Raw genomic sequence first — 25,619 nt, 5'->3', positions numbered from 1 at the left:
AGCCCATCAGCAGCAGGAAACAGGGTTTCATTCTTCCATTTCTGTCATTTGCTGTTTTGTTGTTTCCCGCTTCTGCTTCCCAAATTCTGCACTTCCTCCTGCGAGGGTTGCAGTCAGAGCTGTATGTAAATGAGGGCCGGTTGAAGCGTCCCTATTGGTCCACCAGCTCTAGACCGACAGCTCCTCCTCCAGCCAATCAGGCGAGGAGGGAAGCTGATGTCTCTCTAATGGCGGCCGATGCGCACAGGCGATGCCGGAGATTGAGTGTTAGCCGCTAATCCTCAGCTGGGGTAGAATCTGTCTGCGGCAGGACAGCATTAATTGTATGAAATAACTAAAGGAAAGCAGGTTGATTCACGTTTCGACAGGACGTCGTGTTTTTATATCAACTGGGTTAGCACTGACTGTAGAGTAAATAGAAATATTAAGGGAAATAGTCACAGATTAACCAATCAAACTGCTGGAAAGGGGGATTTATTTGCATACTGGTGGGCTTTATTTCTATAGCTGTAGGATTAATAGTAAAAGATAAAGTCAGCATATTATTACTGTAGTGCGTCAATACTTTTAGAAAGACAGAAAGCCTAGTTTAGACAGTGGTCGTAGCTCTAACGGGACTTTAGGCAGGTTTAAGTGAGATCAGCGCATATAACAGGGGCGTCGTGGGCCGGTTCTGAAGGCTGTTTCTCTTTAACAGAGATAGGATAGGATGGTGTAGAGAGCGCTGACGGGGCAGGATTATATGGGTCAATAAGCTAGAAATAAGAGCCTCCTGCCACAGACATATTTGACCCCAGGTGTGGATTATTTGTAGTGCTGCTGCTCACACCTTTCTGCTTTCTTCTTCTCTTCACTTGTTCTACAAGCGAGCGCTGGATTTCTGCAGATGAGCTTTAACATAAACCAGCAGCTGGAGTAGCTGAACTAGTTTAATGGAGACATTTAGAACAGCAGGGTTTGCTAAATAACAGCATTTTAGTCAAGACTGGGAGATTTAGACAGTGTTTATGGACACAAGTGTAGTTTGGAGTAGGACTTTAATAGATTTGTATTGATATTAATAAGCTTATTGAGAATGATTAGCAAACGCTCTTATTTCTGCTTGTGTTCTTTAGATCATGTGCTGGAAATCCTGTGCTTGTTTGGAGAAAATCATTGGTCCTCATTGATGAAACATCTGTAAATATTGGAGGAAGTTAGAGATAGTTAAAGGTTTGATAGTTAAACGTGTTCGTTAATGAATGATAATCAGTCAGGGTTAGGGTTTAGGGTTAGACATACAGAACATAGAGGAGTAATCATCTTTCACTAATGAGGCCAAATCTCACCTCTTTCCTTCTGTTTTCTCTCTCTCTCTCTCTCTCTCTCTCTCTCTCTCTCTCTCTCTCTCTCTCTCTCTCTCTCTCTCTCTCTCTCTCTTTCTCTCTTTTTCTTTCTTTTTCTTTCTTTCTTTCTTTCTCTCTTCCTGTTTTCTGCTTTCCTAGATCCCTCTAAACACTCGATTCTTGTTTTTTAGGGTTAGGGTGTTTGTTTGGGTTAGGCTAGTTTAGGTTAGGTTATAGTTTAGGGTTAGATTGGGTTAGGTTAGGGTTATGTTAGGGTTTAGTTAGGTTAGTTTGGGTTTAGGTTAGGGTATGGTTGGGTTAGGGTGTTTGTTAAAGGTTATGGTTGGGTTAGGGTTATGGTTGGGTTAGGTTAGGGTTATGGTTGGGTTATGGTTTGATTAGGGTAATTTTTTTGCTCTGTTTAGTTTTAGTTTCTCCTCTTTCTTCTTCTCCATCACTGTTGTGTGTCCACTGCACAGATTGTTATTTAAGAGCGATTGTAATTATTATACACTTCTCTGTCCTCACCTGTGCGCATTGGCTGCCATTAGAGTGACGTCAGCTTCCCTCCTCGCCTGATTGGCTGGAGGAGGAGCTGTCAATCTAGAGCTAATGGACCAATGGGGAGGCTTCAGCCGGCCCTCATTTGCATGCAGCTCTGACTGCGACACTCACAGGAGGAAGTGCACAATGTGGGAAGCAGAAGCGGAAAACAGCATAATGTCAGAAAACAATGGAAGTCTGAATTCCTGATGATTTTATTTGGTCACTGACCACATGTGTGCTGCTCTTCCTATCATTTCTGTCAAATTGAGAGCGGCCTACGAACCCCATGGAGTGTGTTGAAGCTGTTTTCTGCTGATCAAACTGTAAACTATTGTCTTCAATAAAGTGGATCTCTGACTCCTGCTCTTTGTTCATCACACCGGCTCCTTGCATTAACATAAGTGAAATCCTTCAGCGTAGTGATACGGGACTGTAATGCACTCAAAACATGCCTGAACTACTTTATCTGTGTGTTGATCTGACAATAAGTGTGAACAACACAAAAACAACACATAGAAGATCTGTTTTACACACTGCAGACTCAATTTAGCCTTTATAGAACAATATTTCTGCATCATGTCATGTTTAAAGCACATTGCCTTGCCATTTATGTGACAATGTGAAATATAAGAGTGTGTTGACTGTGATTTGAGGAATCCTACTGTAATATCTACTGAACTAGCGCCAGGGCTTTATCAATGTCATCACCAAATGTTGAGCTTTAGCCACAGAACAATGGTTAGAATGGAAATGTCTTCATTTCACAACAGTTTTTAACACTCAGAAAATATTGTTGGAAAATATTGTAATGCAAACACACACTAATGCTTCAGTTTGTGCTAGCGTTACACTCACACAGCACAGTACACTCAAATATTAGCTAATAAGTGAAGTGAGCTAGCTAGTGTTCACTGAGTTAAAGAGACACTCCTCCCAACAATGAAAGTTCTGCCAACCTTTACTCAAGTGAAGATATTTTGAAGAATGCTGCACTCATTGACATCTACAGTGTTTTCTTTGCTATTAGAAGTCGATGAGTGCCACCTAGCAGCATTCTTCAATATATCTCCACTTGTGTTCAATATACTGTACTTGAGTAAACGAGGTAAGGTTTAGTAGTCTAAAAACTGATGCGGCACCTACAAACAGTTTTATAACCTTTTGTCAACATCGACCAGAGAATACACTCACATGAAACCATAATACAGTAATTTATAGTAAATACTTCAGGGTTATAGTGAAGTAATGTACTAATAAATATGTAGTGTTAAATGTTTGGATTTGAAGAGTTTGCTAATTGGATGACAGACACTTCAGTCTCTGATATATAATGATAGGAAATATATAAGACTTAAATTAAAAACACAATCATCCGGGAAACAACTCAGAGTAAGGGGTGTGTCTTTATCACCTGCTGCTCTCTGATTGGCTGAAGTTCCGTGACCCCGCCTCTGATGAAGTGTGGATGATCAACAGAGCTGGAGATTCTCACACGCGCTCAGAGCATCAGAGGAGAAGAGTATCTGCGGTTATGAGGATTATTATTATTAATAATAACAGCAGCACTGAGGAGTAACTGACCATGAGCTCATAACACTCGCTGGAGGACACCTCACAGGAGAAACCGCGCGAAAATGATGAAGAGACTCACAGTAATGATGACGAGGATAGTCACCGGCTCAGGTAAGATTACTTGTGTGTTTGTCTCTCTATGTATGTGTGTGTCTCTCTTTCTCTCTGTGTGTGTGTGCAGGGATGACACAAGTACATTGAAATGTGTTTTTAAAATAAAATACATTTTAAGTGTGTCAGAATAAGCCACACAATACAGCAGCCACAAATGCATCCAAATAAAACACTGTATTTTTGTAATTTATCAATAACATTACACTTTCAGACAGGAACAGCGGCGGATTTAGGGATTTGGGGACCCTAAGCAACTCCAGGTATGGTCCCTAAAATTAAAACTCAAAACACTCTCTTTCTAGATATTTTTTTTTCCTCTGTAGATTTGATTTAGTAAATAAACAGCATGTTAAAAATATGTTTTAAGTGGAAGCTTTATCTTCTTAATGTAAAATTAAATAAATACATTCACAAATAAAAAAACAAGTTCACAAACTCACAGTATGTGCAGCCATGTTCATATGGAGCTAATAAAATGCCAAAGCTATCTAAATGTGAATTGTGTTAATTTGAATTATTGACATGTGTTGTAATAAATCTGAATTATAATATGCTGTTAACAAGTGTTTTGAATTTGAATTTATTAATTTAAATGTGAATTTTTTAATTCGGATCTATACTGTACCCTCTGATGGGTTATTTCAGCAGACACAGGGCTCTTACACCGTACCAAAGTCGCATTTAAGGACTTCTCAAGCTCTTCTCAGGTGCATTTTCAAACTGTTCCAGCATTTTACAGCTGTGGTAAATGACATATTTGCATGCACACACTTCTTCATCAAATTATTTAAGATGCTATTTGTTACAACATTCTATAGTACATCTCAGCATAGCGTATAGTATATTACTCAGGAAAAATTGAATGATATGTTTGCCCAAAGCCCGTTATCAACACTGACATGCTGCCTGTTTTAAATATCATCTATTCACCCCTAAGATAACATATTAAACCTTACATTCAGATGAATGATCTGATTTTTCTACTGCATGCATTATGATAAATCTATTAAAAATATTTGATAGTTTTTCTTTTCTCAGAATGGCTGAACCTAAAGTTCTGTAAAAAACATTTTTATCTACTTTATGAAATGTCATATGGCAACAACATCCACCAGAGGATCTGACTTAGACATTTCAAATGTAGAAATTTCCTTATAATTAATAATTGTGTTGTTTGAAATGATTTATTTGGTGTTGCAATATTATAAGCTTTAACACAGATCTTATAAATGGCACCTTATAAATACTCTCCAACAACTGATATTCCCACAGCTTTCATTCATTCTTTTTAGCTGAATATTATTAAAAACACCTAATATTGTATTATCATGCAGTGTTTTCAATTCTATTCACCTTTATTTCTCTAGCGCTTTTACAATGTAGATTGTGTCAAAGCAGCTTCACATAGAAGATTATAGTAAATTGAAGTGTAAATTCAGTTGAGCTCAGTTCAGTGTGGTTTAATAATCACTACTGAGAGTCCAAACACTGAAGAGCAAATCCATCGATGCGCAGCTCTACAGATCCTGAACCAGGATGTTTTGTTTCCGCTAAGATGTTTTCCAGCTGTGGCAGCAGACTCTGTTGGGCCTTTTACACAGATCTACCAACTACCTGTGGTGTTATTTCATTGACAAATATCTTGAGCGCAGTCTTACAAGTGGAGATCGCATTCATGTAATACGAGCATGTGAATCTCTGTGCTCGAGCGCCGATTTCCTCTGTTCCTGCACAAAACTTCTTGCACGCTCCGTCAAATACACGCTGCTCAAGTGTAGATCTTCTTGTGCGCTCTCAAATAAACACAGCTGAGTGTGATTTAGCGCGTTTATGTAGTGAGTATGTCTCCAACATTTATTAGATTTGCTAGGAATATTTGTGAATGTCTCCAATAGACCTACAGAGCGGCATTAATGCGTCCTGAAGTAAAGTGAAACGGCTATAAACTCCAGCAAGATAAAGTCACTGTATGCAGAACCACAGACCTTTATCTATAAATAAAGTATAATTATATAAACTGTGTCCATCAGAACTGAAAGCTTCGTCATGTTTGATAGCCTCACGCATCACACACATCAGTCAGCACGTCACCTTAAAGGGTTAAACAAATAGCGCACAGCACTACTACGATTACAGAAAAGTCTGCGCTGTTATAATTCACTTACCTTTTAAAACGTTTTGGTGCGATTTATAACCCGCTATTAAAAAAATGACGACTGAATGATTTGAATGCGAAGCTGTAATGTAGCCGTGGTGGGATGAATTTTGGTGTGGCGACCCCACCATGGAAGAATGAATGTAGCAGGAAACCATGTCATATATACAACATACAGTAAATATAAATATTTCCTCCAGTAAATATAACAAGTCTAGTATATCCAGATGCATCAGAATAATGTAGCTACTAGCTAACAATGTTTATATATTATTCTATATACTATACTACACCTGTCTTATCTGCCTCTGAGCTAACTTACCTGAACTGTCTCCATCACTGCTCTTATGTCCAGTCTGCATCATTCTCATGGACACTAAAACTCATCTCATCCTCACCTTCATCAGCAGGAAGAGCCACTTCTGTCCTTTTCTTCTTTAACTTAGCATGAACATGGTGGTGCTCGCTAATACACTGTTCTCTGTATTTATATCTATTCAAAACTAGTATTGCCATTAAAACTAGTGCATAATGCAAATGCCATTAGCATCTGACTAATCAACATTATATTACATGTTGTTATTGTTACAACTTAAAAGATCACAGCTGACCTTGCTAGCTAGCTAACCCATTGCAATAATGCATGTTCCACTATTGCACAGTGTTTCCATTCAGCAACACATACATTTGATGCATTTACAAGAAACAAATCTGATAAAACCTTTTTGAGTTGTGAATGTGTCATCAGAACTTACTGGAGGTGATGTTTCAGATGTTTTTGTGGAGCTGGCATCATTTGATCCTTTGTTTTTATTGACGTTTACATTCATCAGATATCGCACTACAGGAAAACACAGCATGTCATGTGACTTAACCAAAGCACATCATTGGCTATACTAAGGTCTTCTCTTTAAGTTTGTCTTAAAGAAACAGTAGCAGGGAAATGAACATAAATATTATGTTGCAATATGACAACACCATGCAGTAGAGGGTTAAAAATATTACATTATTTTTGGCTAAACTACATTGAAACCAAAATGTTCAATGGCTGCCACTCTATCTTTGCCACTGAATTGTTCATTCAGGTTCGTTAGGTGACTCACTATGAATGATTCGCTCAGAGATTTCTTGTTAACCTCATTTGTTAAGTGCTTAACTTTGTTTCAAATGGTAACAACATAAGGTGTTAAAGTCTACATTATTGTGAATAGAGTACAGGGAAGGCCACTTGATGAGTTTTCAACATAATGTTTGTTTTATGTGACCCGAAAGCAGAATTCCCTATACTTAAAGCTAAAATACATATGAGTTTAATTTTACATTAGGCGATATGTAGATAAAAAAACGTTTATTTTGACCTATTTCCACCCTCGTAATTCGCACCCTATAATTCGTCCATTACCATAAATCAAGCAGAGGTGAGTGATTCTTAGTTTGACTTTTCGGTGATCGTCTACTCTTCAGTGTTGATGCCCCTGATCTACTTTCTGCTGAATCTGAATTTCTGCTTTGGTATTTAAGGAGATTGAATTTGATGTTCTGAATTTCTTCAGCTTGAAAATCGGAAGCTGAATTTTTACAAACCCAAAATCTGCAGTCTGTGAATTCAGAACACCGTTATGTCTATAAAAAAATCTGCCTTAAATTCAGTTGTCTTCAATTTCAGATGTTCAATAATCAAGTTATGAAATTAAAATTAAAACAATTGTTAACAGCATATAAAAATTCAGATTTATTAAGTTACGTTTGTTAATTATTCAAATGAACACTATTCAAATTCAGATAGTTTTGGCATATTATTAGCTCCATATGTTTATGATTAGGTTTTAATATTTGCATGTGCAGAAAGGAATGTTCCACTATTCATGAGGACCCCCAGTTTTAAAAATAAGTAATAACCTTAAAATCTTAATGCTTGTAGACAGATGTTACAACAAATGATAGAAAATTAAAGATTTATATAATTAATTTAGGCAGTTGTTGGCATTGGTCGGGGCCCATAATTCTTACCTCGCTTATTGGTTAAGTCTGCCCTGAGACAGGAACATGAAACTTTGCAAACCTTCCATCAATAGGACTATTGGACCATTCATTCATTCATTCATTCATTCATTTTTTTTTCAGCTTAGTCCCTTTATTAATCTTGGGTCCCCACAGCGGAATGAACCGCCAACTTGTCCAGCATATGTTTTACACAGCGGATGCCCTTTCAGCTGCAACCCATCACTGGGAAACACCCATACACACTCATTCACAGACACTACAGACAATTTAGCCTACCCAATTCACCTATACCACGTTTTTTGGACTTGTGGGGGAAACCAGGGCAGAACGCCGGCTGAGGATCGAACCAGTGACCTTCTTGCTGTGAGGCGAACGTGCTACCCACCCGTGCTATTGAACCAACCCTTAAAAATTAAACTGACGCAGTGTAGTAAACTATTTTTGATAGCAACAACTTTTCTCTGACACTTGATTCACCTATTGGGGGGATGAGTTGTGGCCTAATGGTTAGTAAGCTGGACTTTGGCCTCACAGCAAGAAGGTCGCTGGTTCGAGTCTCTGCTGAGTCAGTTAGTGTTTCTGTGTGGAGTTTGCATGTTCTCCCCATGTTGGTGTGGGTTTCCTCCGGGTGCTCCGGTTTCCCCCACAGTCCAAACACATGCGCAATTGGGGAATTGATCAACTAAATTGGCCGTAGTGTATGAGTGTGTGTGTGAATGAGTGTGTGTGGATGTTTCCCAGTACTGGGTTGTAGCTGGAAGGGCATCCGCTGCGTAAAACATATGCTGGATAAGTTGGCAGTTCATTCCACTGTGGCAACTCCTGAGCCTAAGGATAGTAATACTACTAATAATAATAATGACTGAATAGTTGGCGGTTCATTCTGCTGTGGCAACCTCTGATAAAGGGACTAACCTGAAGGAAAATGAATGAATATATATGGTTTACTAGTGTTGCTTTCTATAATATTTAAATTTACATTTAAACGAATTGTACATACTTCATTACCATATATTTATATGCAAATAAAACCACCACACATGCATTGCAAAACACTTGTTTAATTAATTTGCACCAGCAATCTCCATTATCTCCATTAACCAGCGGACGTGCATCAGTTTAGAGGAATGTGTTAGTCAGTAGGTGATTTAACACTGCTGATGTTTGTTTGTTTATTTGCAGAGCCTCTTCACTTCAGTACTTCTTGATCTGGGACACTTCGTACAGGTACGCGATGAAGAGTTTGGTTCCTTCGATGTAGTTGTGTCTGAACAACACAGAATGAGAATTAATACACACAGAAAAAACATCCCGAAATGAGCAGTTTTCCATATTGTGTGATTCATGTTTTTATTTTTACCTGTTTATTTATTGTTTTGAGATGCATTATGGGAGCTTGATCTTTCTCTACAACTTTTAACCTTTAAAAAAGTGACTTATTGACACGTGTAGTAGTGTGCAGTGCTATATTGTGTGTGTTGGTGTTGTATATTACACTACAGAAACCTTGTAATAAACTGCAGCTCATTTTCTGTTATTCTACACACTTATTTCTCTAGATGTTATTAATTATACATTATATTATTACTAAAATGTCAATAAAAGTCACTTTGTTAAACTGTAGAGTTGAATTTTCATCATCAGATGTGGACAGAGATCAGATCAACATCCCATAATGTATTTAAATGTACTGAATATGTAAGTTATGTAGGATTTTTCTGAAAAATAGCTTTGTGTTTTTGACTGTTGTGTGCCATCTTGTGTCTGAATAATACATAGGTTAGTGTAAACTCTGTCAGCTTTGTGTTTAATTAAAGACCTAAAGGGCTGGTCCACAGTCTGTTTTTAAGGCTTGGTTGTGTTTATAAGATGCAGAGCAGTGTGTGTTCATGCTTCACTTGTAGAAAATCAGGTTATTTTGTCATATATCTGACTTTGATTATATACAGCTGCTCAGCTAACATGAACACCACTGGCATATGTCCTAGTTCTTCTGAAAGCCCCAGCCTCAAAAGGCTCTGATTGGTCCGCTAACATAATGTGCTGTGTTTTGCGGATTGGTTCCACGTCAGTCTCCTACACGCACGCCCTGTTGTGCTGTGTAAGGGTGGGGTGTTTGGTTCCGGGGGGTTTGGAGTCGACTCTCGACTCCTAATTTTGGAGTCAGTGGAATCGACTCCATTTACATTCACTTAAAATAGTGCAAGGATTAAACATGCTGTATCATACCGCGCTGTACACAATGCGACTGCATCAATCGCAGCTTTAAATCATCTGCAGTCAAAATAAAATAGTGATCAGCCCACATTTGTTAACAGCGTATGTTAATTGTCTATTAGGCTATTTTAGATTATTTTATATAATTGTCATATATTAAAAGTTAAAACATCAATTATTATCAAAATGTTTAATAAAATGATGTGCAGCAGTTCATTAACAAAGACTTTAAAAAAATCATTAAATATCTTCTTTATATAAATGTTTGATTCTTGAATACAAGGCCTACCGAGTGAACAAAATGATCTGGAGTAGTGGACGGGCACGCAAGGCATGACCCAAATCAGCGGTTCTTCATGTCTTTATTTTTTTTAACGGCAACAGACACTCCAACTGATCAATAAACAAAATAGCTCCATTCTCAATTTGATTTAATGAGCAGTTAAATATTAAACCTCCTACACGAAATGTTTAACTTAAATAATTCATGCATTAACAAACCTAAAATAAAAGCAGCGTGACAGACATCATATTGCACTCTCTCTCTCTCTCTCTCTCTCTCTCGTAAATGTGATTTTTATTTTTTTAAGTGTACTTTTAACTTGTTAGCGGTGCCGAACAGTATATCCTGTTTACATCCTTGTTTACGTTCTCGCTACAAAATGCCGATATTTAACAAATAAAAACACTTACAGGTTGTTTCTCACAATCCACAGCTTCGTCTATTATTGTTGGAGGAGTTTCAGCTGAATCCAGCACTGAACTGAGAGAGATTCTGGAAGCTCTCCTTTGTCAAATGCTAGCACTATATCTTTTATATATATATAAATCTCTGGAACACAATTAAATTAAACTGTAAGCACTTCTCTCTTAGTGTCGTTTCCTTTGGAAGCCCAAATACAGAAACAGAAGAAGCTCTGTGGAAATAGCAGCGTTTGGACGCCATTTGAACTTTCTCTTCTATAACATTACACGCCCCTCTGGCCACACCCCTTTGCTGCGCAGGGTGTGTGCGCGAGGTGAATGCACGTAACCTGAAGCCCTTGTGATCTCACTAACCGGGATGTGTTTTTTTTGTAGTCCCCAAGTTTCGATCGTTGTAGGCTTTGCTAAGCTAACTCTGTAAAAGCTAATGTCTTCCTTTGCATTGAGCTTTGAGCATCTTGCATTCAGAGATGCTGTTTATGTTCACACAGCAACATTACATATCAACTAAAGTTTAGTATATGATATCCTAGTGGACCACCCCTTTAATAAACTCTTATGGCTCAGAACAGTGTTTGTGTGTGTATAATGTTTTAAAAAGTAGGATAAAGCACATCCAGCCGGATGTTTTCATGGCATACATCAGGCTGCTGATAAACCTGTAATGCTTTATTCTGCAATAACAACCTCCTGAATGTACATCATCCCTAACATATATGTTGTGCTCAGACCTGCTGATCTTCTCGTTCTGGGAGTGCAGTCCGTCATCAAAGCCTCCGATGGGCAGCATGATGATGCTTTTTCCTGTGACGTCCTGAAAGGTTCTGGCGATGGGGATCGTTCCTCCTTCACGGATCAGGTCAGGCTCCACGTCAAAAACTACAGCACACACACAGACCAAAACTTAAATGCAAAAGAGTTAACTAGTATATCCTGTCATCATGGCAAAGACAACAGAAATGAGTTATTAGAAATGAGCAGTGTTGGACACGTTCCTTTAAAAGAGTCATTAGCAGGCCCACATGGAATCTGCACACGCAGACTCCTGCAGATTTTTAGCCCATCATTGATTCTGTTTATTTACTTGTGTAAATGTGTGTAAATTTATATTTATTCAGTTTTTTTATTAATTTCAGTAATATTATTGACTAATATGAATATATATATATATGATTCATTTACAATACAGTGTGTATAGTAATATTTTCTGTCTTTTAGTAGAGATATTAGAGATATCTTTTAGTAGAGATATTGGATATTGGTTTGTGCACTCCGGACAGTTTTATTAACAATCTTCGACTCATCCCTGAGATCGCCAGAACACCCGGGCCTCACAGCCCTACACGGCCGGGCGGAAGTGCTCGAAGGCGGCGCAGAGAACGTAAACAAAGACGGGGGAAGCGCGGCGGGCTAAGAGCTAAGCTAAAGCTAACACCACACCGGCTCTCTTTACCCAGCATCTTTCTCGCCAATGTACGGTCACTGGTGAACAAAATGGATGAGATTCGACTGCACATCAACCACAGCAAAAGATTATGGAACTGTAATGTCATGATTTTCACAGAAACATGGCTAAACAGCGGGATACCAGACAACGCTATATCGCTAACGGAGCATCAAACATTCCGAGCAGACAGAACGGCGGATGACTCCGGTAAGACCAGAGGCGGAGGATTATGCATTTATATTAACAAAGCTTGGTGCACAAACTCTGTCGTCGTTGGGAGACATTGCTCTGTTAACCTGGAATTTCTAATGGTTAAATGTAGACCGTTTTATCTGCCACGGGAGTTCACCTCCACCATAATAACTGCTGCTTATATCCCTCCCGACGCTGATGCCAAGCTCGCTATGAATGAACTTCATGCAGCCATCAGCAAACAACAGACTGCTCACCCGGAGGCTGCTTTTATTGTTGCGGGGGATTTTAATCACTCAAACTTAAAGACAGTGCTCCCCAAATTCCATCAGAACATTTTCTGCCACACAAGGGGAAACAAAACTTTAGACCAAGTTTACACAAACATGGCTGAAGCATATGCTGTGACCCCCCTCCCCCACTTGGGTCAATCAGATCACCTTTGTTTGTTTCTCACCCCCAAGTACTCACCCATCGTCAACCGTGTGAAGCCATCAGTAAGGACCATCAAAGTGTGGCCAGCGGGGGTGGACTCCACACTCCAGGACAGGTTTGAACACACAGACTGGAGTATGTTTGCTTCCCAGGCCACATGTGGCTCTCACACAGACATTGATAGTTACACTTCCTCTGTTCTGGAATATATCAACACCACCATAGACAGTGTTACAACCCAGAAACAGATCACCACATACCCAAATCAAAAGCCATGGATGAACAAGGAGGTGCGCCTCCTGCTGAAGGCACGCAACACTGCATTCAGATCAGGGGATGCACAGGCCTACAGCACTTCCAGGGCTAATCTGAAGAGGGGCATCAAAAAGGCCAAGCACTGCTACTAGCTAAAGCTAGAGGAGCACTTTTCCAACTCTGATCCTCGGCGCATGTGGCAGGGCATCCAGGCCATCAGCAACTATAAACCCAGCCAGTCCACCCCCACAGCCACAAATGTCTCCTTCCTGAACGAGCTAAATGACTTTTATGCCCGCTTTGAAAGAGACAATACAGAACCCTACACCAGGAACACTACCTCAACCGACCACTCACCTATCACACTCACCTCCTCAGAAGTCTACACTGCACTGAGTCGGATCAATGTGCGTAAGGCTGCTGGACCAGACGGTATCCCTGGGCGCGTCCTCAAAGCATGTGCAGAACAGCTCACTGGGGTGTTCACAGACATTTTCAACCTGTCACTTAACCTAGCAACTGTGCCAACATGCTTTAAAACCACCTCTATTGTGCCGGTGCCCAAACACTCCAGCCCAACATGCCTGAATGACTACCGCCCTGTAGCACTCACACCCATCATCATGAAGTGCTTCGAGCGGTTGGTCCTGGCACATCTGAAAGACTCTCTGCCATCCACACTGGACCCACATCAGTTTGCCTACCGTGGCAACAGGAGCACAGAAGATGCCGTCTCCATAGCACTGCACTCTGTACTCACACACCTGGACAATAAAAACACTTATGCACGAATGCTGTTTGTTGACTTCAGCTCAGCATTCAACACTGTCATACCCTCTAAGTTACTGATCAAACTCAGAGACCTGGATATCAACACGTCTCTCTGCAACTGGGTTATGGACTTTCTGACTAACAGACCTCAGAATGTTAGATCAGGCCACATCTGCTCCACCACCGTCACACTCAACACTGGTGTACCACAGGGCTGCGTGCTGAGCCCCTTCCTCTACTCTCTCTTTACCATCGACTGTAGGCCTGTGAACAGATCCAACACCATCATCAAATTTGCAGATGACACCACAGTGATTGGTCTAATCAGCAATAATGATGAGACTGCCTACAGGGAGGAGATACAGCATCTGGCCACTTGGTGCACCGACAATAATCTGCTCCTTAACACCAGCAAGACCAAGGAGCTCATTGTGGACTTCAGAAAGGGACAAACAGGCTCGCATGATCCCATCCACATTAATGGGATGGCCGTTGAGCCTGTCTCATCCTTCAAGTTCCTGGGGACCCACATCTCAAAGGACCTTTCCTGGACCACCAACACCTCCAGCCTGGTCAAGAAGGCTCATCAGCGCCTATTCTTCTTGAGGCAACTTAAGAAGAACCAGCTTTCATCAGCCGTCCTGGTGAACTTCTACCGCTGCACAATAGAAAGCATCCTGACCAACTGCGTCACAGTCTGGTATGGAAGCTGCTCTGTTGCTGAGCGTAAGGCACTGCAGCGGGTGGTGAAAACTGCCCAACGCATCACAGGGACTACACTGCCAGCCATTGAGGACATCCAGAAGAAACACTGTCTGCGCCGAGCACGCAGTATTCTTAAGGACACCTCTCACCCTGCTCACAGACTGTTCTCTCTCCTGCCTTCCGGCAGGCGCTTCAGGCTCCCCCGGACAAAAACCAGCAGACTGAGGAACAGCTTTTTCCCCAGAGCTGTCTCCCTTTTGAACTCTGCCCGATGGGCAGCATGATGATGCTTTTTTCTGTGACATCCTGAAAGGTTCTGGCGATGGGGATCGTTCCTCCTTCACGGATCAGGTCAGGCTCCACGTCAAAAACTACAGCACACACACAGACCAAAACTTAAATGCAAAAGAGTTAACTAGTATATCCTGTCATCATGGCAAAGACAACAGAAATGAGTTATTAGAAATGAGCAGTGTTGGACACGTTCCTTTAAAAGAGTCATTAGCAGGCCCACATGGAATCTGCACACGCAGACTCCTGCAGATTTTTAGCCCATCATTGATTCTGTTTATTTACTTGTGTAAATGTGTGTAAATTTATATTTATTCAGTTTTTTTATTAATTTCAGTAATATTATTGACTAATATGAATATATATATATATGATTCATTTACAATACAGTGTGTATAGTAATATTTTCTGTCTTTTAGTAGAGATATTAGAGATATCTTTTAGTAGAGATATTGGATATTGGTTTGTGCACTCCGGACAGTTTTATTAACAATCTTCGACTCATCCCTGAGATCGCCAGAACACCCGGGCCTCACAGCCCTACACGGCCGGGCGGAAGTGCTCGAAGGCGGCGCAGAGAACGTAAACAAAGACGGGGGAAGCGCGGCGGGCTAAGAGCTAAGCTAAAGCTAACACCACACCGGCTCTCTTTACCCAGCATCTTTCTCGCCAATGTACGGTCACTGGTGAACAAAATGGATGAGATTCGACTGCGCATCAACCACAGCAAAAGATTATGGAACTGTAATGTCATGATTTTCACAGAAACATGGCTAAACAGCGGGATACCAGACAACGCTATATCGCTAACGGAGCATCAAACATTCCGAGCAGACAGAACGGCGGATGACTCCGGTAAGACCAGAGGCGGAGGATTATGCATTTATATTAACAAAGCTTGGTGCACAAACTCTGTCGTCGTTGGGAGACATTGCTCTGTTAACCTGGAATTTCTAATGGTTAAATGTAGACCGTTTTATCTGCCACGGGAGTTCACCTCCACCATAATAACTGCTGCTTATATCCCTCCCGACGCTGATGCCAAGCTCGCTATGAATGAACTTCATGCAGCCATCAGCAAACAACAGACTGCTCACCCGGAGGCTGCTTTTATTGTTGCGGGGGATTTTAATCACTCAAACTTAAAGACAGTGCTCCCCAAATTCCATCAGAACATTTTCTGCCACACAAGGGGAAACAAAACTTTAGACCAAGTTTACACAAACATGGCTGAAGCATATGCTGTGACCCCCCTCCCCCACTTGGGTCAATCAGATCACCTTTGTTTGTTTCTCACCCCCAAGTACTCACCCATCGTCAACCGTGTGAAGCCATCAGTAAGGACCATCAAAGTGTGGCCAGCGGGGGTGGACTCCACACTCCAGGACAGGTTTGAACACACAGACTGGAGTATGTTTGCTTCCCAGGCCACATGTGGCTCTCACACAGACATTGATAGTTACACTTCCTCTGTTCTGGAATATATCAACACCACCATAGACAGTGTTACAACCCAGAAACAGATCACCACATACCCAAATCAAAAGCCATGGATGAACAAGGAGGTGCGCCTCCTGCTGAAGGCACGCAACACTGCATTCAGATCAGGGGATGCACAGGCCTACAGCACTTCCAGGGCTAATCTGAAGAGGGGCATCAAAAAGGCCAAGCACTGCTACTAGCTAAAGCTAGAGGAGCACTTTTCCAACTCTGATCCTCGGCGCATGTGGCAGGGCATCCAGGCCATCAGCAACTATAAACCCAGCCAGTCCACCCCCACAGCCACAAATGTCTCCTTCCTGAACGAGCTAAATGACTTTTATGCCCGCTTTGAAAGAGACAATACAGAACCCTACACCAGGAACACTACCTCAACCGACCACTCACCTATCACACTCACCTCCTCAGAAGTCTACACCGCACTGAGTCGGATCAATGTGCGTAAGGCTGCTGGACCAGACGGTATCCCTGGGCGCGTCCTCAAAGCATGTGCAGAACAGCTCACTGGGGTGTTCACAGACATTTTCAACCTGTCACTTAACCTAGCAACTGTGCCAACATGCTTTAAAACCACCTCTATTGTGCCGGTGCCCAAACACTCCAGCCCAACATGCCTGAATGACTACCGCCCTGTAGCACTCACACCCATCATCATGAAGTGCTTCGAGCGGTTGGTCCTGGCACATCTGAAAGACTCTCTGCCATCCACACTGGACCCACATCAGTTTGCCTACCGTGGCAACAGGAGCACAGAAGATGCCGTCTCCATAGCACTGCACTCTGTACTCACACACCTGGACAATAAAAACACTTATGCACGAATGCTGTTTGTTGACTTCAGCTCAGCATTCAACACTGTCATACCCTCTAAGCTACTGATCAAACTCAGAGACCTGGATATCAACACGTCTCTCTGCAACTGGGTTATGGACTTTCTGACTAACAGACCTCAGAATGTTAGATCAGGCCACATCTGCTCCACCACCGTCACACTCAACACTGGTGTACCACAGGGCTGCGTGCTGAGCCCCTTCCTCTACTCTCTCTTTACCATCGACTGTAGGCCTGTGAACAGATCCAACACCATCATCAAATTTGCAGATGACACCACAGTGATTGGTCTAATCAGCAATAATGATGAGACTGCCTACAGGGAGGAGATACAGCATCTGGCCACTTGGTGCACCGACAATAATCTGCTCCTTAACACCAGCAAGACCAAGGAGCTCATTGTGGACTTCAGAAAGGGACAAACAGGCTCGCATGATCCCATCCACATTAATGGGATGGCCGTTGAGCCTGTCTCATCCTTCAAGTTCCTGGGGACCCACATCTCAAAGGACCTTTCCTGGACCACCAACACCTCCAGCCTGGTCAAGAAGGCTCATCAGCGCCTATTCTTCTTGAGGCAACTTAAGAAGAACCAGCTTTCATCAGCCGTCCTGGTGAACTTCTACCGCTGCACAATAGAAAGCATCCTGACCAACTGCGTCACAGTCTGGTATGGAAGCTGCTCTGTTGCTGAGCGTAAGGCACTGCAGCGGGTGGTGAAAACTGCCCAACGCATCACAGGGACTACACTGCCAGCCATTGAGGACATCCAGAAGAAACACTGTCTGCGCCGAGCACGCAGTATTCTTAAGGACACCTCTCACCCTGCTCACAGACTGTTCTCTCTCCTGCCTTCCGGCAGGCGCTTCAGGCTCCCCCGGACAAAAACCAGCAGACTGAGGAACAGCTTTTTCCCCAGAGCTGTCTCCCTTTTGAACTCTGCCCCTCACTGACTCTTTTGCCCCCCCAATACACCCCCCACACTCCTCTAACTTATACTCCTCACAATCACTGCACTATTTAACATTTGCACATTTAAAGTTTGCACATATTCATTGCACTGATTCATTTACTTGAACTGTACATACCCACAGCACATGGACATTTGTAATTTGTAATTCTGTTTATCTATCTGCCACTCCTGATTATTAATAGTATCCTGTACATATATTCATTTATGCAAATCTCTGTTCATAGCTAATACAACCTGTATATAATGTTGATAGTACATCCATCTGTAAATATCACCATAGTTTTTCTATAACTGCACTTTATAACTTATACCTGTATCCTGCACTTGCTGCTATTGCACTGCTGGTTAGACCGAAACTGCATTTCGTTGCCTTGTACTTGTACATGTGTAATGACAATAAAGTTGAATCTAATCTAATCTAATCTAATCTAATATTATATGTGAGACTTGCTGTGTTTACCAAATAAAGTGGATCTAATTGGATTAGCATTGTAAACATTAAATAAACATTTTAAAAGTAGTATTTCTTTATTTCATATATTAAGGTTTTAGTAATGATACTCCCAAAATAATTCAGCATAAATCCGCAGATTTTTAACAAAATTCTGCGCAGAAATAGCAAAAAATGTCTGCAGATTCCTTCTGGCCCTAGTCATCAGTTACTAGTGACTACTCGCAAAACTGAGTTACATCATTATAAAAGTAACTGATTACCAGGGAAAGTAACTATTGCCCTACCTTAAAAACATGTAATTTGTCAAATGACTATAAAATAGATATAAAACACCGTGCACTGATCTACACTATTCTAATGTTGAGAGACGACGGCAACATGTACTTAAATATACAGTGGTGGAAAGAGTACTGAAAAATCATACTCAAGTACCATTACTTGCATGAAAATGTGGTGCAAGTAGAGTAAAAGTATCTGTTGTAAATATTACTCAAGGTATGAGTAAAAAGTCGCCCTTTCAAAAGTACTCAAGAGTAGTGAGTATTTCGCTGTTAAAAATTTGTGTTTACATGTAATTTGTGCATGTGTGTGTGTAAACGTAACATTCTGTAGTGCATTTAGTGATTGCCCAGCAGGCACACAACGTCAGAAGACCCTAATATTAGGTTAGATTTAGGTCGTTATGTCAGGTGACCAAAATTCAATGTCTAGTCAGCATCTAAGGACAGCGTTATTTTGATGTCCAATAATGACGTTGATATTTGGTCAATTTTAGGTTGTTAGAAAGTAACCAAAATCCAACGTCGACCCAACATCTAAACTTAACATTATATTGATGTCAAATTCTGACATTATTCATCAGGTATGGCAACCAAAATCCAACGTCTGATAAATATCAAGCTGTAACATCATTAGACGTTGATATTTGGTTGGTTTTAGGTTGGACATTGAAGTTGGCCTGACGTTGAGTTCTGACATCAACCCGATTTTCATTTTCAAACAAAATGCATCGTTCCTATGACATTAGGGTACAACGTCAATCTGACGTCATGTTGATGTCTTGTGCTTGCTGGGTGTTTAAGGCTATTTCAAGGTCTTCATACAGTAAACATCCATCATCTTCTCATCAGGGTCTCTGGGTCAATGCATGTAAAGACTTTGGACATCTTCTTGGACACTTTGAACACTTTCAGTTTGCTGTGATTATAAATCGCCCATGTCTTGAGGTAGTTCATTATGATGCGATTTTACTTTCTATGTGTGATTTGATTGGACTTGCTGGACTGATTTGTTTAATCCTCATAGACAAGAAAAAATAAAGTAGTGACTGCAGGTTGAAGGAAAGTAGTGGAGTAACAGTACCGATACAGCAGTAAAAATGTACTCAAGTAATTTGAGTATTTGTAACTGGTTAATTTACACCACTACAAAGCTCCAAAGTGAAAGTTCACTTTTAGGAAGGTCCCTGGTTAGGCAGGTTCACTTTTTTTTTCTCAGACCCCTGGTGTGTAAAAGAGTAATCAGATGTTCTGTGTGTTATAAAGGGAAATGTTGACCTCTCTTGACTGCTGCTTTTCCGGCTTCAAATAACGGATGTTTGGGATCCGCCAGCCACGGTTTGGCCCCGATGACCATCGTCACGTTGAGTTTATTGGGACTCTTGCGCTTCGCAAACACTGAGTGTAAATAATCAGTGACCTGGAGGAAAAAACAACACTTCAGCTGTTTGATCAACAGTGTGAACAATCAGAGCACGTATTCACAACATATCTGTTATACACAATTACCGTCAGAATTATTCGCCCCCCTTCTAATTTTTTTCTCTTGTTAAAATATTTCCCAAATGATGTTGAACAGATTCAGGAAATGTTCACAGTATGTCTGATAATATTTTTTCTTCTGGAGAAAGTCTTATTTGTTTTATTTCAGCTAGAATAAAAGCAGTTTTTAATTTTTTTAACACCATTTTAAGCTCAATATTATTAGCCCCTTCAAGCTATATTTGTTTTCAATAGTCTACAGAACAAACCATTATTATACAATAACTTGCCTAATTACCCTAACCTGCCTAGTTACCCTAATTAACCTAGTTAAGCCTTTAAATGTCACTTTAAGCTGTATAGAAGTGTCTTGAAGAATATCTAGTCTAATATTATTTACTGTCATCATGACAAAGAGAAAATAAATCAGTTATTAGAGATGAGTTATTAACACTATTATCATTAGAAATGTGTTGAAGAAATCTGCTCTCTGTTAAACAGAAATTAGGGGAAAAATAAACAGGCGGGCTAATAATTCTGACTTCAACTGTATATTATAATTATGCCTACAAATGCATTTATTGTGTATTTCTGAAAACAGCGTTTTAAATAAAATACTTTGAAGTATTTTTAAATAATTTAAAAAGCATTTAAATTATTTATATTTGCCTTATTATTTAAAAAATATATATGTTAATATGAAGTGTGGCGCAGTGGTTAGAGCTGTGGCCTCACAGCAAGAAGGTCGCTGGTTTGAGTCCCGGCTGGACCAGTTGGCATTTCTGTGTGGAGTTTGCATGTTCTCCCTGTGTTGGCGTGGGTTTCCCCCACAGTCCAAAAACATGCACTATAGGGGAATTAATGAACTAAGTCGGCCGTAGTGCATGAGTGTGAATGGGTGTTTCCCAATACTGAGTTGCAGCTGGAAGGGCTGTGTAAAACATATGCTGGAATAGTTAGTGATTCATTCTGCTGTGGCGACCCCTGAATAATAAAAAGACTAAGCCGAAGGAAAATGAATGAATGAATGCTACTATGGAGTGGAATAACATTTTTTTTATCACTAAACATCTGAAGTAAAGAACTTTTCTTAAAAAAGCTTTTACAATTATTATTTAAAAATAACAAATTTATAATCATATAAAAATAAAAATGTATATTATAAATCTTTCACTAATATATTCTCCATAAATGCATGTTTTGGTGTATTTCGGAATTTTTTAACAAAATAAATCGTATTTTAAAAGCATTTAAAATATATTTGCTCTATTATTCTGTACATTAGCATGGAACAAGGGAAGAAAATTGTAGATTTCTAAAACATCAACAGCAGAGAAGGTTGATTAAAAAGCTGTTGGAATGAACTATTTCACAACTCTTCAAGTGTTTTCTTGATTCTGAAAAACATCTTGAAATATTCAGTTTATTTGGAATATAAAAGTTCAGATTTAATGCATTTAAAAATCTATTATACTGTAGCTGAAAAACTTGTTTTTTTACTATATGAGTATTCCCATCCACTAATGGTTTATGGAAATTACACATTCTGACAATTAGGTCAAAATGTATTAATTTAATTTAATTTGACAGTCATTATTATTATTATTATTATTATTATTATTATTATTATTATTATTATTTATTCATTCATTCATTCATTCATTTTGTTTTCGGCTTAGTCCCTTTATTAATCAGGGGTCGCCGAAATGAACCGCCTTATCCAGCAAATGTTTTACGCAGCGGATGCCCTTCCAGCTGCAACCTGTCACTGGGAAACACGCATACACGCTTGCATTCACACACATACACTATGGCCAATTTAGCTTATTCAATTCCCCTATAGCGCATGTGTTTGGACTGTGGGAGAAACCGGAGCACCCGGAAGAAACCCACGCCAACACGGGGAGAACATGCAAACTCCACACTGAAACACCAACTGACCCAGCGCTAACCACCACTGAGTTACCGTGCTGCCCCTATTATTAGTAGTAGTAGCAGTAGTAGTAGTATAATCCTTAGTGAAGTTAATCTCAGCATGTTTATAAACCAGTTTGAGAGTAAGCTCTTTTACAGCTGTTTAGGAGCAGTATCTTCTCCCAGTGCTGAGATGAGCTGTTTTGTGAATACAGGCTCAGTTCTACATGGTAAAACCTGATTGATCATCCATTCACCTGTTTCTCCACAACGGCTGGGTCCATGTCTGGCACCTGGCGGATGGAGAACTTCCCAATGACTTTGGCTGGGATGACGGTCTTGGTGCCGGGTGAGGAGAAAGCACCCTCGATACCGTGGATGGAGACGGTGGGGTGACGCCAGCGGTGGGCTAGCAGATCCACCTAAACACAGCAAGGAAAATAACACTCAAACACAGCGAAGGACAGATTGAATTGTATGTAGAATGATGTATGGAAGACAGAAACATTGAATGAGGGATAATGAAAGAGTGATAGAGTGAATGATAGACAAGGATAGATGGAATGCACATAGAAGGATGTATAGGAGATGGAGACATAGGGCCGTATCATACATTCGGCGCAATAAAGCGCAAAACGTGTTTGGCGTGATTTGTTGCTATTTTCAGACCAGCGCAACCCTAATTTCATGTTTTGCGCCACGTTGTTTAAATAGTAAATCCATTTGTGCCACTCTGTGGACTGATGGGTGTGCTGGTCTATAAAGGAGGTGTGTTAAGGCGCATTGTTGGAGCGTTGCTATTTAGAGGAACTGAAATAGACCTCGCCATTGACCAACTGAAAGCTGCTCTAAAGTCCAGCAGAGAGCGTTAGTTATGAACCTATGCAGGTCCAAATGCTTACACACTGCTGAATACACACAGAATATACAGCAAATAATAAGTGTAGATTTGTCCACCTGTGGGGTTTTGGAGACGTCTGCTTCACCATATGGGGCATAAGAACAGGACGCGTGTTTGGATATAACTCCATTTTCTGACCACACTTCATTATTATTGTTCATTTATTCCTTTGCTGGAGATTAAAACTGAATTTAGAAATAGTTTTGATCAAATCTTTGTGCTTAGCAAAAGAAATTAAATATGTAGGCTAATGGATGTGTTCAGTGGAGTGAGTTTCCACCTTTTCCTTACTCCACCAATGTAAAGGAGTAAAGTAATGAGTAAAAGTAAAGTAAAGAGGCTGAATGGAGGAGGCTGGTTCTTTATCCTCGCGCTGCAGATGCTCTGTTACACTGTTTTCTCGCTAGTGAAGTGTTCAGTTTTTACACTTACAGAGTCGCCATGTAAATAGCAAATGTACCATGGAGCGACGCAACTGACTCTTAAAGGGAATGAGAGACGAGACTCTGATTGGTTTAATGCAGGTTATGCTCAAAACACACCCAGAACTCATTATTAAACCATGAGCCGGGGCACAAACTGTATTTTTCCATCCTTAAAATAGCAAAAGTGGATTCAGACATGCCCTTAATCACCTAGGTTGTTAAAATAGAGCCCCTAGACAGAGGGATAGAGTGATAGTGATAGAGTAATAGAGTGATAGAGAGGTGAGCCAGCACACCTGAACACAAGAGCACAATAACAACACTCAAAAACTGAGAGAAGGACAGATGGCGGGGTATATAAAATGAGGTATTGGAGATGGAGACATGGAAAGAGTAAAAGTGATAGAATGATAGTGAACTGAGTGAGTAATAGAGTGATGATAGAGTGATATAAATATATATATAGTTGCCTTGTTGCTGTACATGAGCTGTGTGAGGCCGATGTCCTGTTTAAAGCTCTGCAGGTCAAACTCAATGTCCTGATATCTGCTCCACTCCTCGTCCCCTAGAGGAGCCACTGCCTCCCTGATGCCCGGAACCAGGATCTGCCCACTGGAGCTGATCAGCTTATCTAAGGACATACACTATATAAATATGTACTGAAGATATATACACTATAGATAAATACACTACAGATATGTAGTGGTAAATAAACATCATGACAGGATCATATGCTGTAATAACACACACCTAAGATCCCGATCAGATCCGTCATGGGCTCCACCACTGTTCCTCCATAGACACCAGAGTGCAGATCCTTCTTGGGACCCTCCACCTGCATTAACACATGCGCACACACACACCCACTGGATCATATGTAATTAAAATAATTACAAATATAATTCAGACTATAACTCATGACTGTTTAACCCCAGCTGTGTGTGAGCGGTGTGTGAATATCTCCAGCCTCTATTGGTAAACACATTTTAATCATCAGCCTTGATCAAAACAGTCTGCAGGAACACTTTGACTTCTTTCCTTGTCATCAGAGGGGGAAAGCCCCGCCCACTAGTGCCCATCTCTCCCTCATTAGCATAAACAGCAGTCCTGAGTGAGAAGCAGCCGTCTGTCCATTAGCCATTAGAGTGTTTGAGCTGCTGAAGATAATGTCAGATGACGAGCATAAAAATATGCATGTGAACTAAGGGTCATGATGATTGAAGCTCTTGGATAACTCTGTTGTTAATTTCAGCGGGTGAATCACACAGATTCTGTGCAGATTTTTTAGCCCATCGGATTTATTTCCTTATGTAAATGTGTGCAATATGTATTTATTATGTTTTAATATTAACTTCAGTAATCTTATTGACTAATATGCAAACGTTTGTATGATTAATGTACAGTACAGTTTGTAAAGTAACATTGTTTATGTCTACCATTCATTTTCTTTTTAGCTTAGTCCCTTTATTAATCAGGGGTCACCACAACTGCCAACTTATCTAGCATATGTTTTACACAGCGGATGCGCTTCCAGCTGCAACCCATCACTGGGAAACATCCATATGCTCTTGCATTCACACACATATACTACAAACACTACCAATTTAGCTTATTCAATTCCCCTATAGCGCATGTGTTTGGACTGTGGGGGAAACCGGAGCACCCGGAGGAAACCCACAACAACACGGGGAGAACATGCAAACTCCACACATACTTGCCAACTGACCCAGCCGAGGCTCGAACCTGTGACCTTCTTGCAGTGAGGCGATTGTGCTACCCACTGCGCCACCGTGCACTATATTGTCTGAGAAATGGATGGTGTTAATATTAGTTACCTCTGCGCAGAAGTAGCAGTTCCCCCTGGTGCCGTATGTGATTGCGGGCCGCTTGCTGAGCCACACACAGTCTGAGATGATGATGAAATCCACAGCAGAGAAGAAGGAGTCCTTATGGGCTACGATCATCTGCTCTAGACCGTTGGAGCCCGTCTCCTCCATACCCTCAATCAGGAGCTTCACATTCACTGGCAGATCCTGCATACACACACACATATGTATATATATAAAACACAAACATACATATACACTCTCAGAACTAAAGGTACGCGAGCTGTCTCCCTACTTGAAG

At 40.7% G+C, this 25,619-nt stretch overlaps 1 protein-coding gene across 1 annotated transcript in view; it reads right to left on the bottom strand.

Annotated features, from left to right (window-relative positions):
- Positions 1 to 8,761: 8,761 nt before the first annotated feature.
- cndp1 (carnosine dipeptidase 1) overlaps positions 8,762 to 25,619 on the bottom strand; it is a 28,004-nt gene continuing 11,146 nt past the window's right edge. The window contains exons 6-12 of the mRNA XM_056476032.1: positions 25,328 to 25,525; positions 24,243 to 24,327; positions 23,963 to 24,123; positions 22,424 to 22,588; positions 20,049 to 20,190; positions 11,370 to 11,517; positions 8,762 to 8,983 (exon numbers count right to left, since the gene is read on the bottom strand). Of these exons, the coding sequence (XP_056332007.1) occupies positions 8,911 to 8,983; positions 11,370 to 11,517; positions 20,049 to 20,190; positions 22,424 to 22,588; positions 23,963 to 24,123; positions 24,243 to 24,327; positions 25,328 to 25,525 (972 nt within the window). The 3' untranslated portion in view covers positions 8,762 to 8,910. The remainder of the gene's footprint in view (positions 8,984 to 11,369; positions 11,518 to 20,048; positions 20,191 to 22,423; positions 22,589 to 23,962; positions 24,124 to 24,242; positions 24,328 to 25,327; positions 25,526 to 25,619) is intronic.

The sequence above is a fragment of the Danio aesculapii genome, chromosome 16 (genome assembly GCF_903798145.1).
Source record: "Danio aesculapii chromosome 16, fDanAes4.1, whole genome shotgun sequence".
NCBI lineage: Eukaryota > Metazoa > Chordata > Actinopteri > Cypriniformes > Danionidae > Danio > Danio aesculapii.
Note: the sequence above shows the minus strand (reverse complement) of the source record. Positions and strands in the feature narration are given on the sequence as shown.